The following is a 17642-nucleotide window of genomic DNA, read 5'->3' as shown; positions in this document are numbered from 1 at the left end:
TGAGCTCCAGTCCTGACAGGTATTGGACTGTGACCAGTGTGCATGGATATTACTGCTTCGTTTCCAGTTTTGTTCTTTTTCTCTTACTTCCTCTCTCTGTCTCTCTCTCAGGCCTCTCACACCTGATGATGAGTGAACAAGGTAAGTCCTTCCACTTTTTCTTTGTTTCTGTCACTGATCATGAAGGAGATTTGTCCCTGCTCTATTTCTGGGCTGGGCTTTGCCTAACATGATCAGCTAAGCTTACAGAGTGCCAGCCAAGCCATTTGCATTTTTGCCTCTGTGTCCCATGAGCCAAGGCTTCTTGTCAGCCTGGGACTCAGTGGCCCAGGAGGGAGCATGAAATTGTTCCATGGAAAGTACAAAGGTATGCATCCCTCTTCCACGCAGCCCACTAACTACTTTGTCTTGCCATTTCTTTCTTCTTGTGCCAGCTGTAATGACTCCCACTTCTGCTTACTAAATGTAGACCTCAATGTTGGTCTTTATTTTAAGAGAACAATTATTACAAAAATTATGTTAATAACCCTTGTGGCATGATCCTAACTCATTATGAATCCTGAGGAAATTTGCATATAATGGCCTGTAAGTCCTGTGTCTGCAATTTAAAATACTCAAATACAGAGCAAAATGGTTGAGAAAAACAACAGGGCTAACCCCATACTGAGCTACAAATGGGATCTAGGCCCAGATCTGAGATCCCATTTTAATATTTCAGTCTGCACAGAGGTACAGATCTATTCTCTATGATAGGATGGGATAATTAGTCCCATTTTGCACTGTGAGGGTGTGGAATAAGAAGCTGGTGAGAACAGGAAAAGCGAGGAGAATTGTGGTTCTGTTTGCCTTTGCCAGAGCTAGTGTCTTACTGACACAGGTGCACAGGAGTTAGCAGCACTCCTGATGCCTTCTAGTCTTGTGAATGCAGGAGTGAAATGACTTAGGACTTAATGCAAGGTGTGTGCAAGTGGTACACTAGGAAGACCAGACCAAGTGTTTGGCCTATGGGAAGAAAATCTAAGTTTTGTCTCTGATGTGGCTTTCCTAGACTAGATGTACGCGAAAGCTTTTTTGGCATTAAGTAAGCATGTGTCTGAGGATAGACAGTCCAAGGAATAAGTGCACAGTGCCACTGTAGGCTTAAGATTAATTAGGTGCTTGAGTAAAACAGATATAATTTCTATGTACCTCAGTGAAATGTAGAAAGACTTAACACGTAATCAGTTTTTATTCTATTCTTCAAGATGGATGCCTGCTCTGAGGTCAGGTAAGGTTAGGTAACAACCAGAAGTGAAGTAGGGGGCTTACTTATCCGTTTCTATACTGCATAACATCCCTGTGTGGTAGGAAAATTGGGCTCTTTATAGATGTATGTCAAGACCATGGTGTTTGGCATCTGGAGCATCTGACTAAACTCCAGAAAGTGTTGAGCTCCTTCTGTGTGCCCACTTACTGTTCAACTGGGCTCATGGCTCAGGGGTTGTGCTTATTGAAACATCAACCAGCAGACAGGTCCCTTCAGCGTGTCCTAGTTGCTCAGGATGCAATTGAGTATGGCAAGCTGTTTTGGCAAAGGAAGGCATGTTGGAAAGTGATCAGAACAATTGATGGTCACTTTGATTCTCAAAAACACTGAACATTTGTAGTAGTCTGTGATTTAGCACTGGATTATGTAAACAGTTGCACTTGGACATTTAAATTGCAAGTTGCAACCCAGCTGGCTCATGAAGACTTGCATGACCTATTCAGGCCAGTCATCAGCACTTTCTATACTCCCTTGTCTGGCAAAAAATGTGAGAACTATTGGCTTCTGGCAACTTGAGCCACCCTTGTTTATCTATAACACATCAGGGAACAGAGGCTTCTCTTTTCTTGCCAACAAACTCACAGATATTGCATTTTGATAAATATTTACTATCTATAAAAATATGATGGATATAAAATATGTAAATGTATATGTGTGAGTAAATATGCAATGTCAACATTATATACAAATATATTAGCTCTGGTAGGTGAGATGTGTTTAGCAAATATATTACCATAAGATTTATTTTTTTCCTGTCCTAGTCTGTTGTTGCCTTTGCTGTTTTGAATTTGACGTGGATTGAGGCGTATCACTGGCGTGGTATTGCATGAGCAGTTTGCATTTCTCAGTAGAAAATCAAATTAAAGCTTAACCAGGCAGCTGCTGATTGTACTGTCAGTGGTTTAAGCTTTGCTTTGTGCTTTAGTTGTGGTGTGTCTCTTGTTTCTCCCCTGACATTTTGTTTTGTTGGGTTTGGCTGCTAGATAAATATACTCATTTCCTTGTTTTTCTAAGTATGGCTGATAATGTATTTTTCTGGTTTCTTATGCTTCCTCCTTCTCTTCTCTTTTGCCTCCTCCATGGTGGACACCTCTCTTGTTCCTCCTCTTAACTGGATGCACACCTTCCTGTCTGTAGGTAGAAGTAAAGGTAGAGATCACATTCTTTCTAAGACTTCATTGCTTGTAAAATGTTTGTTGATGGACAAAGTATATTTTTATGAATGTGTTTCATATTGGAACTTAATGCTTTTATTTTTAAAAGTCTCTTAACTGTCTTTTGTATTGAGTTATGGAGGAAATATTTATTAAGATGAATGCTTTGATGCTGTCCTTAGAGATTTTATTTTCTCCCCATTCACACTCAATGTAGGCTGTGCAGTGTCAGGCCACCTGTAGCTGGTGATGCTGGGGTGCAAAGTGTTTGTCAGTTCAGTCAAGGATAGAGCCATAGGCCAGGGAGCTCATGCTGCTGACACTTGCTCTACAGTGCTGCCGCTGCTTGTTGTTTTTCTACTGGTGCTGGTGGCAGCAGAACCTGGGCTTGTCCAGTACCCTTCAACAATGGAGGGTTTTTTAGCTATTGTTTCTTCCCCTGGCTCTGCTTCCCATCATTCCTGTTAGTGCGAAGGTGTTTTTCAAAGAAAAATTGAGTTGCAAAGAAGCTGCAGAGGAAGCAGAAGTAATCAGCACTGCTAAACAGAGAGGTCCATTTCCTTTGCAGCCCAGTAAAGCACAGGACGTGCTAGTCTGCTCTGGGGCTCCAACTTGCTCTTCAGCAGTTCACACCTATCTTAGGTGTGCTGAGGAGTCATCCATCCCTTATCAAAACTCCCAAAAAGGCCAAATGCTGCAAACTTGCTGTGGGTCTTCAGTTGGACTGGAAGGAAAAGTGAAGATTGATTGTTAAGTTATAAACATGGCTTGAGAAAAATTTTTGGTTTGATCCTATTTTCCAATAAGAAAGATTAAAAGGTTTTGTTATGCTGAGGCTTACTCTGTTCCAATGAATACACTGCTGAAAAATCTGATATACTTATTAGCATGATTTGAACATGTTGGATGATGTTGCTTTTGTCCATGCCAGTAAGACACTGGGGAAAGAAATGACTAGTTGTGCAGCTATGAATTTGGAAGGGATATGAGCTCAAAGGATTTGTTCATAATAACTTTCCTTTGAGGCACAAGTAGTCTCTGCTCAATAATTATTACAACTGTCATATCTGAATTCTGGGAAGCACAAAGCCATATTAAGTACCTTAATTTATATGATTCCTTTTTCTGATGCCCAGCTTTCTTCTAACCATATGGTATTGTTGAATTCTCTGTGATGGCGTACATTATGTAATCAATATTATTTCTTCTATTTTGAGGTTGGAAAAATATTACAATAACTAATTTCATAATTTGTCTATTCTCTCCAAATTTGGGAGATGGAGGGTAATACTTAAGCTGTACTCAGAGCTATCTTTTCAGTAAGAGGTGAACATCAGAACATAATAATCACATATATGCACTGTAAAAAAAAAAAGAGAACCTGAAGTTCTAAGCAGACCATATAAAATGTTACTGTGACTCAACACAGCTGCCAATAATTCAGTTAGCTGATATATGGCTTAGTGTGGTTTAAGGGTCCGTGTAAATCAGGGCAAGTCTTGTGTGATGTTAGTTCATATTCTTTTCTTAGGTGGCATTTATGCTTCAGGCCAGCCTGTGTAGGACTAAGCTGAAAGTCTTCTCCCAGGCAAATCTCCTAACTGAGCTGGTGGGCATGAGGATTATAAGATATAATCCACAATTAATTCATTGGTACTGAAACTTAATTTATTGTGTCGTTGAGTGACAATATAATTTCACTTCCCAGCTATGTGTAGTTTTAACTGTAGTTATAGCAAGTGACTTTGTCAGAGAACCATCAGTCTGTGTGAAAAAATGGCATTGCTTTCAGAGGGCTCAAGCTGTGGTTTTGAACCCACACATGGCCTTCAGCTCACAGAGAAAGTGGTACCAGATGCCTTTAGTGCTTGCATGGAAGGTTCATATTTTTTGGCATTCTTGTAGTTTTTAGTAGAAACTGGCAACCACTCTGTCTCCTGTCATGTATGTAGCCAAAAGATATGATGTATTTGATTTAATTTTGGATATGATCTATTTGATTTCATAGAACTTCACAGCATGTAGTGGTCTGTGACCTTGCATTCATCATTTAAAGCAAGTGTTTGATTAGTTGTTTCCACTGCAGTAAATAGGCTTTCTCTGTGTCTATCCTTTTTAAACTGTTCAGGAGATTTCAATTTTTTTTTTTTTTTTCAATTTCCTGGAAAATTGAAGGAGATGAAGTGTAGGTGTTCTGGGGTAATGGCTGGAGTAGTTGAGATACAGACAAGCACCTGGACATCACTTGCATTTTAACCTGAAATGAGGTTTCAGTTTAAATGCATTGAGTTTTTATTTGAGGTATGGAACTAGTCATGGAAGTGAGGTATGTATATGATGAGCAAGGACTTCTTTTTAGTTTGGCAAGAACTAGTGAATACGAATTCTCTTCTAGAGAGATACTGGCAATTAAGGAACAATTATATTAAGTTTATTTCCCTAATGCTTCCCCAAAAGTAAATGATATCAAAGCAATAAATTCCATAATAAATAAATATCCAGCTTTAATTTGCTAGTGGAGTTAACGTGTTATCGCCTTCTTCCATATAATTTGTTCTCCTGTCAGAGAGACAAGAGAATCTCTCCAAGTCATTGTTAAAGACATGATAATTTGCTATTTTGTTACCTTCCACTATGTGGGCTTTGTTTTACCATCACTCTTGGTTTGGATCTGAGGCTCATGTCCCCTATGAAAATTGTCTGTATTCTTGGTGGGGAATCTGTTACTTTCAGTGAATTAATTCCTTTGTTTTCTTGAAGGTAATAGCAAAATTCACATTGACTCCAGTGGGCCAGGAACACAAAGAACTGATGATGCCCTGTCTGACACAAAGAACAACAGTGAGGCTGATTTCTGGGTGTGCACGGGACACCCTGTAGCACCTGTGCAGTCTGCAGACTGCTGGTTCTTCTCCAAGGCATGTGGCTCCTTCCTTCCATCAGTAGTTGTGCTCAGTGTGAACTACACAGCTGCCTTCTCATTTTCAGTATGAAGTAGGTTTTTTCTTAATTGTCAGAGAGAAGTGAAAGAGTGGGATCTTTTAAAATGCATCTTGTGTGGACCAAAGGCTACTGCCAATTTCGCTGTTTAATGGCCAACATTGCAAAAATCATTGGTCCTACCTGCTCTTAACTGAAGTAGGTCTTTTAAGTCTTGGAAGGCTTAGCATTGCTCTCAAAGAATGAGGTTCTTATTTCATTGAGGTGTTCAATAATATTGACCTGAAGGTAATGGCAGAGGAAAAATGAAATACCGTTTGTGGGCTTGAATAGAAGGAAATGACTGGACGTTCCTGACTAGGAAAATATTTTCAGTTTCTTTTTCACCAGTTATGCCATTAGGATTTGTATTGGCTTGCTTCAGAAATAGTGTAGCAGGGCCAGGGCAGCATCATCCCCTGTACTTTGTGAGGCTGCACTTTGGGTGCTGTGTCCGGTTCTGGGCTCCTCATTACAAGAAAGACATTGAGGTGTTGAGGTGCAGAGAAGACTTGGCAGTGCTGGGGGTTGGACTTGATGACCTTAAATGTCTTTTCCAGTCTAAATGGTTCTATAGTTATGTGTGAATAAGTCCAACTGAATTGCCAAGAGTTTATGCAAATGTTGAAGTGAAACATCAGTAACAAACTAAATTATTAGTGCTCTCTAAATGTCTAATTATACAAGGCGAAAAGCAACACTACATTTGTCTTGCCAGCCTTGGCAGTGGTTTTTAAGCTCTGCTTTGCCCTGTAAAGTATCTTAATATTTGGATTTTAAATATGAATATTGTATGATTTTGGTTTCTGTAATTAAAAGAATTAATGAAAAGACTCTAAAATATGTGTGGTAGTGGGTTTGTTTGGTGAGGAAAAAATCCTACATTATTATAAGGATGGTGACTTTCAATTCTAATTTAATGACTACTTAAAAAAAATCAAGCATTTTATTTTATGATGAACAAATACCAAATATGCAAAACCTCTGTGAATAGAATCAAAGCTCCTTGCATGAAGATGTTATTCTTCTGGAATTTTTTTTAAAAAGTGAACTTTTGCTGCTGGTTTAATATTTTCTTTAGGGAAAAAAGCAATATTTTAATGTAATTTATTGAAGTCTAATTAGAGGTGATTGGTAGTTGATGATTTCAAATGTAAGGTATTGGGTGGCATTTCTGTGAGGCATTCGTCTGTGGTTCTTGTGTTATCTGTGGTGATGACATTTCTAAACTTTGGGAAATGGTGCAAAGGAATAGATGTCTTATTCTTTTTATACCTCTTAGTAATTCATTGATGAACATAAACCTAATAGAACAGTGCTGGTAAATTATTTTTGTGCTTATGAGCATGTGAGTTTACAAATATTGTGTATGCATAAGATATTAAATCATGCTTTAAGTGTTTTGTAGTTCATAGGTAATTAATTTTTTTCTTACATGTTTTCTTTCTGCCTTGTTTTAAAACTGTCTTTATGATGTGTGAATAAGCAGCTGATTCTTTGCTGGCTTTCATTTTTATTAAGAAGAATGATTCCTGTGAGAGTTAAAGGCATTGTGATTGTGTTGTTTGTAAACAGGAGCTAAAATACTGCTGTCTTAGGCTGTATTGTAGTCTTCTATTTTCAATGAAGCTCAGGTTTCTCTCTACCCAGGGAGAGTATTTAATTGATATAATTGAAAGACTTTCCTCCCCACCCCCCCTCCCTCATCGCCCTGTTTTTTAATTTGAGGCATTCAGTGGTATGTAGAGATGCAGAGGTAGCAAAACAGGCCACGTGCTTTGTAAAAGGCAGCCTAATAGCACTTTTGATGGATGTCTGATTTTTAAAGTGCTGTATTTTTCATTAAAATTTCCATGTAAAGTAAGGGCAAGCACAGTGACATGAAAGCTAATGCAAGTTGCACATCTTGACATAATAACAATCACAAGAAACTGGAGATCCCAGATGGCAGCTTGGCCTTTGCCATCCATTTAATAAGCTACTAACTGCTAATTATTGCACTGTTATGGGCAAGTTAATTTACTGTTGACTCTTAAAGAGACATTGTGCATTTTCCTGACATTTAGGTTTTTCAGTTTAGATGTGAAAGTGTTTTTCCTCTGTAGATTGAAGCCTTTCCAATGGATGGTAACAAAGAGACAAAGAAATGGAATGGGAAGTGGAACATAATAATCTGTGGGGTTTTTTGATAATAGCAGAATATAGGGTTGTGGTGGTTTGGGCCTTTCTAGGGCAAGGGTTTTTAGCTGAAAAGAACACTGGCATGTATATTAAATCTAGGATCTAAGTTTTGCATTTAACAGCAGATGCAGAGTTAGTATTGTTGTTAAAAATAAATAGAACATTTTCCCCTTAAATAATTGAAGCTTGAGATTGATTCTGAAAATAAGAGAAACTAGAAATAGAAAATGAAAATTGCAGGTTCATTTCTTTCGCCAGAGACTATTTGAAGGAAAAATTTCAACTCACAAACCTGAAAGCTAAAATATCCACTGTATTTTTTGAAAAATTCTTCATTTGAATGTTACTTACCTGCTTGTCATATTACAGGGAAGGAATGTTACCTGTAAAACATAAAATTTTTTTCAGTGATCTTTTTCTTCCAGTTTAAATGGACATTCAGTATTGAGACCAGTCAGGGAGAAGTTTTGATCTAAGAACCTATTTAGGAATGAAGGAACAGCTGCAGTTTAAATGGACTCCAATTCTCACAGTTAATGCTGTTTTGTGAGCGCATGATTGTCTGTGATAATGTTTGGGAGGAGTGTGGTGGGTAATAGCTTGTTTTCTGGGCTTTATGGTAATGCAGCAAAGTGATGATAATGCCATCAGGAACTGAAATAGGCCCTGTCACACACATCAGACAGTTGCAAAAATAGGTAACCCTGTGAAAGAGGGGAGTTTCCTGTTTTAAGGCTCCTTGTGGCCTTCTGTGGACTAGAGAGATAACGTTAAGGTATTGAACAGTTTAGAAAATATGTGCTGTGTAAGCTGGATCTTGTACATGAAAAATAAGAGCTTACAAACAGTAGTCTTATTTGCTGTGCTTTACCAGCTGGTAAATATTTTGACTAGAGTTCAGGGAATAACATGCCATGCAAATGGTTGTAGAACTATTACTGTGAAGAAGGTCATATGTGTCAGTTACTAATTCATGCCTAATGGTGTGTGATTTTCCTTACATCAGTATTGTGGGTTTTGATTCTGATCTTGGCAAAGCATATCTTCCTGTGACATGCAGAACTCTTCATTTATTTGGCTGTACTCATCTTTTCATGGAGCTAGAGCTCCTTCTCATGCTGGTTTTCATTTCCTCATTTGCTTCAAGAGCCTTGATAGTTTGGAGTGCACATACAGAAATCAGTGCTGATAGGCTATGAAATAAGGGAAGATAATAGAAAATACCACTGCAGAGAGCAAGGAATCAGGTGTGAACCCAGCCATCACAGGTTGTGGCATATACATTTGTTTTGAAAGCCTTTTTGCTTTGAAATTTTGGTTCCTGATAACCTACCCTGCAAGTTGCTGTGCTGAGTCTACTGCATTCCCTAAACAGCTGGAGAACCCTGTAGAAGATAATGGTGTTTTGCACTTGGGATTGTGTTGTGTACCTGCAGGGATAAAGTCCCCAGAGTCTGTTATAGAAGATTTCATGTGAGATATTGGTCTCATACTAGATGAGCTTATTATACTGAGAGGTTTGATGCAATGATACTAACAGCCATATTCTTCACTGTTCTGGAAGCATTTTATTGTGGTATACCTGATACTGAAGCAGAGGAAATGCACTAATGGAAAAGAAATAGTGCAGGGAGGAATCTGACTCTAAAACTGTTCCAACACTAACCTGAGGGATTCTGGATAATTTTCATTAAATTATGGCCTTAGTTCTCTTGTTAAACACTGCAAAGCAATTGATAGAAATGTTTTTTTACCAGCACTGCTTTGTGGGGAAAGGCTTTAAACAGAACTGGTACTTTTAGGATTTGTGTACACAGTTGTCACCATTAAAAAGTCAGTAGCATTTGCCAAGCAGTACCACACAGTGGTGCCTGAGAAATCACCTCCTCTCCTACAGTAGAGCGAGAAGATGGTATGTAATATTTGTAGGTAAGTGCTTACGATTTGATTCTGTCAATTGCATGCATTTTAATCGAGCTTTTCTCTCATATCAATCAGTTTGATTTGGGAACTGCTTATGAGTCAGATTATTTCTAAAACAACACATGATTCCTTTTCTTTGACCAAATTCTTTTTATTAAAGACTTAAAAAAATTAAGCATTTGCTGTAAAATACTATATCTTTGGAATTTCTCATTGTTAGTAGTAGTAACAAAAGGTAAAATATGTTAAAATAATTGTATTTTAAAGGGGCCTGGGGTCTTATTAGGTATAGTGAATTGTATTAAGCCAGCATTATGAAGCATACACCTTTATCCCCCTAATTACTGGTATATTAATAATGACCAGGTTGGTGATGAATGTTCTGATCACCAGCTGGGATCAGATAATTACATTTGATTATGTAAAGAGTTAGTTGCTATAAGCCTTGAAATATTAAAACTTGGCTAGAATAAATATCACTGAAGAACCTTTGTCTTTTACATGTGTATTCAGCTGCCTGTTCTCTGAGCAATTCTTGTTTCACTCGCTAACGTTGGGAAGCAAACTGTGAACAGTTATTTTCCAACCCTGTGAATGTTGATAAAAGGATCTTGCATGGCTGTTGGCTTGTCCTGTGAGGGGAGAGCACATTGCTGCAGCGCAGCGCAGGGATTACAGGCTCTCGTTTAGCTCTGCGTTCAAGGTGTTGCAAGCTTTTGTAAAACCCAGGGCAGCCCTGGCATCGCTGTGCATTTGCATTCCCCAGCTCTGATGAAGGGCACACACCTCTCAGGCACCAGTGCCTTGCAGGACTGCCAACTCCATCATCCAAATAACGCATTTATCTGACCATTTTCATATTTATTTTGGATAGTCTTACTCTGCAGACAGTCTCAGAGAAATCTGTAGGCATGTGTGCAAGCTGCATTCTACATGTGTTTTTTATCTTTCAGTTTACCGAATTTTTTTCCCCAGAATTTTTTCAGTTCCTAAATATCCATTAATTTTTCTTTCCCCCATTGTTAATCTTCTGAAAAGAAGCATAACTTTTGTTACTTGTCGTATGAAATACTGTTATAAAGTATGCTTTATGCAACTGATCATTGGCAGTTTGAACAGAATATCATTTTGCCACACTGTGACAGACCATGTATGCCATATTGTGGAAAAAAATCTTTGCCTAAAGTTAGAAAAATCAAAATGTTCAGATTTTAAGGCTCTCTTTAAGAATTACTTGCTATACTTAAAGTATTCAGCTCCAGGCTGAGCATTTCAATTTATCAGTCAATTTTATATTAAGATATGATACTACAGACACACATTAGTAATTTTTCTTTGCTACCTTCTTGTCCTTTATTTGTTCTCTCTATTGACTCCATCTTGAAAACAGATGTATTTTAAGAGAAATCTGTGGACACTTCATTTCCTGTTATGCTGCACCGGACATCCATAATGGAATGAAAGTATTATGTGGTGGATGCACTTATTGTGTTATCAGGCAGAAGTATGAGAGTTCCCTTTGATTTCCCAAATGCCTTTTTTTTTTTTTTTTGTGTGTTGGGGAAGACAACAGTGGAGAGAGAATCTCTGATTTTCTTTCTTTTTGTCTTTTAAGGTACTTTTATTTAAACCAGTGCAGTTTTCTTACTAATTTTCTCCTTCAGGTGTTTGCTATCAATCTGCTGGGTTAAACTTTGTGCTATTCCATCAGGCAAGTTTTGTAAATGTTGATCAGTGCATGAAATCAGTTCTTAAATGGTTGCAAAATTGCCTTCCTTCAGACTGTTTTGATCACAAGGGCTTTCAAGTGTCAAAGTCATTTGGAGAACTAGATAGATAAAATGCATGAGCACTAAGCTTTTTCCAGGATAGAATAAATAAATGCATTTTCTACTGTGTGCTCTGCTTTTCGAAGTGATTTGTTAAAAGGGAAAAAAAAAGAAAGGCAATGATATTAAATATTTACAAGAGTGATTTAGTTGTGTAATCTTGTGCTATGCATCCCTGTTTAATAGTGAAATCAGCTACTGCTGAAGTAAATGCCATTAAACTGGTAGTGCTGTGAAGGTCACTGCATATACAATGTCAAAGCAATTTATAGAGAATAATGATTTTTGTCAGCTTTCCAATGTACCAATGTCCCTCCTTTTTGTCTTCCAAAAATAACTGAAAATAAATTTATTTCTAAAATCATTTTGTCTTTGACTCTCCTCCCATCTCACTGTTTTTGGAGCTTGAAACCTCTTTACAAGTTTTCATATTGATGAGCTCAATGGATAAATACTGATTCCCTTCCTTCTGGCCTTAAGCTTGTTACAGCTCTGTTTGCTGGGATTTTCAGTTGGCCATTTCTCAGCAGTTCATTTTAAGAGATACTGAATTATGGCCTCCACTCTTATGAGTGATTGCTTGTATCCCCTTGTGCTATTTCCAGCCATATCTATCTGTGAATCTCATGAAAAAATCTTTTTTGTGTGTGTGCTGATTGTCATCAGCAGAGCACATGTAACAGGTTGACAATTCACCAACCTCCCAAACTTCTAAATGTCTTATAAATACTTGGAGTACATTCCTGCACAGTGTCATGCTTAGTGAAGAGGCCTCAGAAGTGAGAGCTGTGTTCCTGGCTCTGCAGCTGACTTTGCTTGTGAATTTTTCAGGCCTTTGTGCCTCTGCACCAATGGAGTGGGGACAAAAGCCCTTCACCACTGCATAAGGAGCTGCTGCATTGACACTGAGAGCGTGTCCTGAAAACAATACACAGCGAGTACAGAGCATTATCATTCAGCTTCACATCCGTCCAGCAAGAAGGTTAATTATTTGTTTTCCTTGTTTTACAGTTGAATGAGCAGAAGCACAGAGAGATGGAGAGAGCTGGAGGAGAACAGGCAATAAATGCCAGAGTTCTCTTGTCCATTCCTGTTTCTCTAAGCACCAGCGCAATCTATTTTATAAACCACCAAACAACTTGCCTCCTATACCAAGGACTCTACCAATTAGATTCCACTTGCTAAAGCAATACTCTAAAAAGATTAAAATCTATTTATCTGTTGATAAACATGTACATGACCACAGAAATAGCAATTGTATTTTACAAAGGGAAATGACACATATTCTCTGTAAAAAAATTCTACAGAAAGAAATAACTTATCCTAATGCAAAGGTGCCCTGAGTGTGCTGCATAAGGATTTTGTTGGGAAAGTACATATGAGCACACAGAGACAATGTGGGTTTCTCTTTGAAGGCATGAAATTTAAGGGCAAGTGGAAAAGAACTGAGGCACTTAAATTGTTCTAGGAGTGGAAATGTTTTTTCAGCGAAGAACTGCATCAGCAGTGGAAAGAGGGAAGGGAAGCAGAACAAAGAATAGTAGAAACATACATACTCTTATCTGGGAGTCCCAGCTAAAGTGGTGGAAGAGGAATCTGCTGTGAATACTGGTCTTCCGGACAGAATAAGATGGAAAGATATCCCTACAGACTTTTTGCTGAGTATTGGGCAACTAGATATTAATACTGGTAACTTATTTTGGTATTTAATTTTTGTGATGTCTCATTCCACAATGCAGTAGAAGACTAAAGCCTCTATTTACTGTCATAGCTTCTTATGGCCTTTTCCTCCAGGCCCATTAGCAGACCTTTCATCTGTTGTGAAAGAGGCTAGTTCAGCAGGGTGTCTGGAATGGATATGTGTGTGCATGGTTAAATCAGGCCTTCTGATTTTGTTTAGACTGTTTTATCTGGTTCTTTGTCTGTTTTTATGCAAGTCTATGATTAGCATTGAATTCTTCCCAGAATACTGGCAATTATCTCACAGGTGAAAGGATTAAGAAAGAGCAGTGGGAATTACACTGGGATTAAATAAGACTGGCTTTGGAGTGTGTTTGTGGATGTGGTTTCTTTTTTTTTTTTTCTCTAAGCAAAGAGAAAGAAGAGAAGCCAGCTCAGCCTTCAGGTCTCTCTAGGGAGGAAAGTAATACCTTTGAATATGGAAAAGTAGCATCTCATCTTGGGAGGAGGTCATGCTGAGAAAGGAAAGGTAGTGTTGAGGCACAAGATTTACAGTCTTCAGTTCAGTTCTTGGTTTCTCTGATTTTGCTTCAGGCTGTTCTGATTGCCTACAGTGAACCTTAGCTTGTCCATGTGTGAAATGGAAGTGGTGATAAGTTTCTTGTCTAATGCTGCATGAAACTAAATTAATTACTCTAAGTGTACTAGCTTGTTGGGTAGTAAGTACAAAATAAAAGGATTTTATGTGTATTCTTATGGCCCACACGGTGGTCACAAATGAGTTCAGATGTTCAGAGTAATTTCTGTCCCTCTGTTACTTCTCTCTGTGTAATGGGAAGACACAATGCTGGTAGACAAGGGGGTCCAGCCCCCTCTTGGGATGAAAGGAGAAACTGCCCCATGGGACTGGCATGCCCAGACTGTAGGGGCAACACAGTTTGGAAGGCTGGGTCCTGCTGTACCTTACCTGCAAATTGGCCTGGAGTCTGGCTTGTGCTTCTACAGGGCCTGGCAAGTCCCCCCTGATGGTTGCCTGGACTTTGGGCAGTAGCCTTAGGCAAAGACTTGAGTTCATCTTTAGCTCTGGTTATTCACATCTCCTGACTGGCACTTGCATAGGTTTACAGTGTAGCACTGCCTGTAGACGCTGAGAGAAACTCTGCTGTGGTGTTGAGAAAGCGAATAGTGCTGGAAAACAGGAGATCTTCAACCAGATCAGGTTGCTCAGAGCTTCATTCAACCCGACCTTGAATGTTTCCAGGGGTGAGGCATTCACCACCTTTCTGGGCAACCTTTCCAGTGTTTCATCACCCTCATTGTGAAAAACTTCTTCCTTATATCTAAACTAAATCTACCCTCCTTTAATTTAAAACCATTACTCCATGTCCTGTCAATATAGGGCCTACTAAATTGTCTGTCCCTGAGACTAATTAGTTGCAGCTTGTACTGTTGGAAGGAACATACTTTCCAGGAAACAAAGGAATTATGTTCTCTTTGCAACAGGAAGTATGTTTGCTATTTCTACACAGGGTAATTGAAGCCAGAGGCAGACAAGTTAGTTTTGGTGGTGATGGCTTCCCACCTTCTGGCTGTATCTTACCTCTGAACCCGCTGCTTGCTCTCCTCAGTAGTTTCCAGATTTTGGAGGTCACTGCTGGCTGCTCCCCAAGCAGCAGCCGTGACTGACAGACACCTAACACATTTCATCTCAGTGTCAGATCTTCTGCAGAGACATGACCCAGGCAGAGACATTTCTGTCCTACCCTTGCTACTGCTCTCACTTTGTGTTTTACCACTGTGTGCGCTGTCCTCATTCACTCAAATCTTTCCACTCTGTTCTTAGGGACCACAGTCACAACAGTGGCTATAACTGTATAGTCTTTACCCTTCTATGTTACATGTACCAAAAAAGAGCCAGTTAATATTTGTTGTCATGACTTTTATGATAAGGATCAGATATATCCTGACTTTACTCATTTTACTCTGGTTCTGAGTTGGAGCAGTTGTGCCCTTCTGTCAGTTGACAGTCAGGCAGCAGCAAGATGGGGTATTAGTGGAAATGAGGAGAGAGTGCCCTGTTCAGTCCACACAAAGAATTTGGGTGGAGTTACTGCATGGGGATTGCTGAATGCTTTTTTAAGAGCTCTGATATTTTTTTATTAAGCCTTCACATAATTCATTTAATACTATTCATTCTCTTATCATGCATTTTTTGCCTTTGATTTGCCTTTGATTGGCTTTGATTTGGCTCATGGGTCACCTTGGAAACAGGAAAAGTGAGTTCCCAGAGATTTGACCATGTAGAATATGAATTTTCAGAAGTTATAAATAACTTTTCCGTGATAATTCCGGTGTTCTCATTCAGGAATTTCATAATGATGATTGCTTAAGCCCTTGCTCTCTTTGTATCTGGTGATCACTATTTCTGTTGTATATTTTATTCTGATTTTATTTTTAGTGTGTCAGTTTGCTTTACCTTGTTTGTATTGATGGATAGCTATGATTAAAAAAATCTATTTTGTTCCAAGTACATTTTTATCAGAATAACTGTCAGTATCTTTCCATCTATGCCAAACACATTTTAAAGTGTCTCCTTATGTTACCCTGCCTGTGTGACTTGATTTGGAGCTGTAGTACAGCTGTTTTGTTTTGTCCCACAACTCTACCACTCAAACCCCAATTCTGCCTTGCTTTGACTTGCCATGCAGTGTTGGGTCCCTCTGGTGCTCTGGTCTGAGGCACTGATGCCATCCTGATGCTCAGGCTTAGCGTTAGGTTAGTGCACATCACTCTTGACCTTCAGCAAGTAGAGGGACAGTTAGCAGCACTCTGGACTTTGGCAAGTTATGGGGTAGCAGAGCTAGAAACAAGATACGCTGTCCTGTGAGCAGGAGATACCATGTAGTCACTCACAGCACTTAGTGTTTTCCATTTAACAGAAGACAGTGAGGGACAGAGGCTACCTGATTTTCCACAGAGATAGGGTGAACTACTAAGGCTGGGAATAGAGCCCAGAGACTCATTCCTGTTGGCACAGAGCTATTGAGCTAAGCAAGCTTTCAGCTGAACACACTGGGTACAGCAAGTCACATCAAAGCCTCATTTAGAAGTTGGCCTAAGCAATTGTATTATTCTTAGGCAATGTACAATTTGCTTCTGTTGCTTTTCCCTAGTCTTTCACAAGCATATGATGTTAGTGAAAAAGTCCCTACTGCATTTGAGACACTGGCTTGCCAGGAAATGGGGAGATAATCTCCAATGAAGTTAAACTTCATTGTACATAAAGATTTCACTTGTTTAAGAGAGTCCTTTGAAGAAAGGAAGGAAACACTGAAGCAACAAGATTGATTCATGAGTCTCTTATTACAAGATTATCTGTCTTTTTATTGAACAGCATATTTATTACATGCCCAGTCTCTAGTTACAGGCCAGTGATTGCCTAGGTTCCGGTGTTTACCTGGTGATGGCTGGGATGCCACATGAAGAGCTGTAAGCAGAGCCAGTTATTCAATCCACTCCTAAAGAGGTTTGATTGTAGATCCCCAGTTTACCCAGGGTGTGATGTCTGAGCCAAAGCAAGCAGGAGACTATTCTTCTATCTGGCAGAGCTCTCTGCTGGTGCTGCTGCTAGAAATGGTGAGAAATGTTCATATGAACACTCAGCAGGGGCAGTTGGCACCCTGGGGATGGGACAGGGAGTGTCAGAATCTCTAATCCATTCCTAGTACCTCTTGCTGTCACATGTTGGCATGGTGGGCTGCTTAGAGAGAGGAAAGTGAAAATTCCTCTTGTTCTATCACAAGGCACTGGGAATTCATATTTCCCCCTTTCTACCTCTTTCCCTGCTACCTTTCAGGCATTACTTCAAAGAAAAATATTTAAGTACACCTTTCCTATTATGATTTCTAGTGTATGAGACCCTGAAGTCCATGACATACCTTTGTGCTGTATGGGATGATAACAAGATACATAAAAATTAGCCAAACCCACAGACAGTGGGATCACCAGTGTTTTGTTCTGTGAGTCTGTTAAACCTTTCTGGATTTTTCTAAAAGTTGTGGTACATTGTGTGTATATGCCTTAACTGTACCACAGTAGCATAATGATCATCATATAACCTCTAGTTGTTGTCTGCTTGTGTTTGTTCTGGTCCTTTATATTAAACTCTTAGGAGAATCAAAAACTATAGCAGCTTTTCAACAACTAGATTCTGTGCATGGCTTAATTTGAGTTGTTCCCCAAATAATGAATTAACTTTCAAACTGTTTTTTAAAAACATTATTAGCCTTTAACAAAATAATGGAAACAATATTAAAAATGACTTTGTAACTATAAGGAGCAACAGAACCATGAGCAATTATCAGTGGCATTTAATAAACAAAACTCATAAAAGACATTTGATTACTTTTGGACTCAGTTACAGAATTAGTGGATGAAAAGAAGATAGTGATTGTTTAGACTCCAGTGTGTTATTTGACAAAATGCCCTACTTAAAAAAAACCCCCACAATTAAAATTTGGCTTTAACATGAGTTTTCTAAAATGAATTAGTAATTCAAAATGCAACACCATTTTCATGAACTGAGAAGGC

General features: G+C 38.9%; 1 protein-coding gene across 8 annotated transcripts in view; it reads left to right on the top strand.

Annotated features, from left to right (window-relative positions):
• NRXN3 (neurexin 3) overlaps nt 1-17642 on the top strand; it is a 962727-nt gene that overhangs the window by 94941 nt on the left and 850144 nt on the right. For 7 of the 8 annotated variants that reach the window (XM_064423706.1, XM_064423714.1, XM_064423712.1 and 4 more), the window contains one exon: nt 112-141. The exons of the other annotated variant lie outside the window; for it this stretch is intronic. In XM_064423706.1, coding sequence (XP_064279776.1) covers nt 112-141 — 30 coding nt within the window. The remainder of the gene's footprint in view (nt 1-111; nt 142-17642) is intronic. 8 annotated transcript variants of the gene reach the window in all.

Source organism: Passer domesticus, chromosome 6 (assembly GCF_036417665.1).
Source record: "Passer domesticus isolate bPasDom1 chromosome 6, bPasDom1.hap1, whole genome shotgun sequence".
NCBI classification, from domain to species: domain Eukaryota; kingdom Metazoa; phylum Chordata; class Aves; order Passeriformes; family Passeridae; genus Passer; species Passer domesticus.
This window is presented reverse-complemented; position numbering and strand designations above follow the sequence as displayed.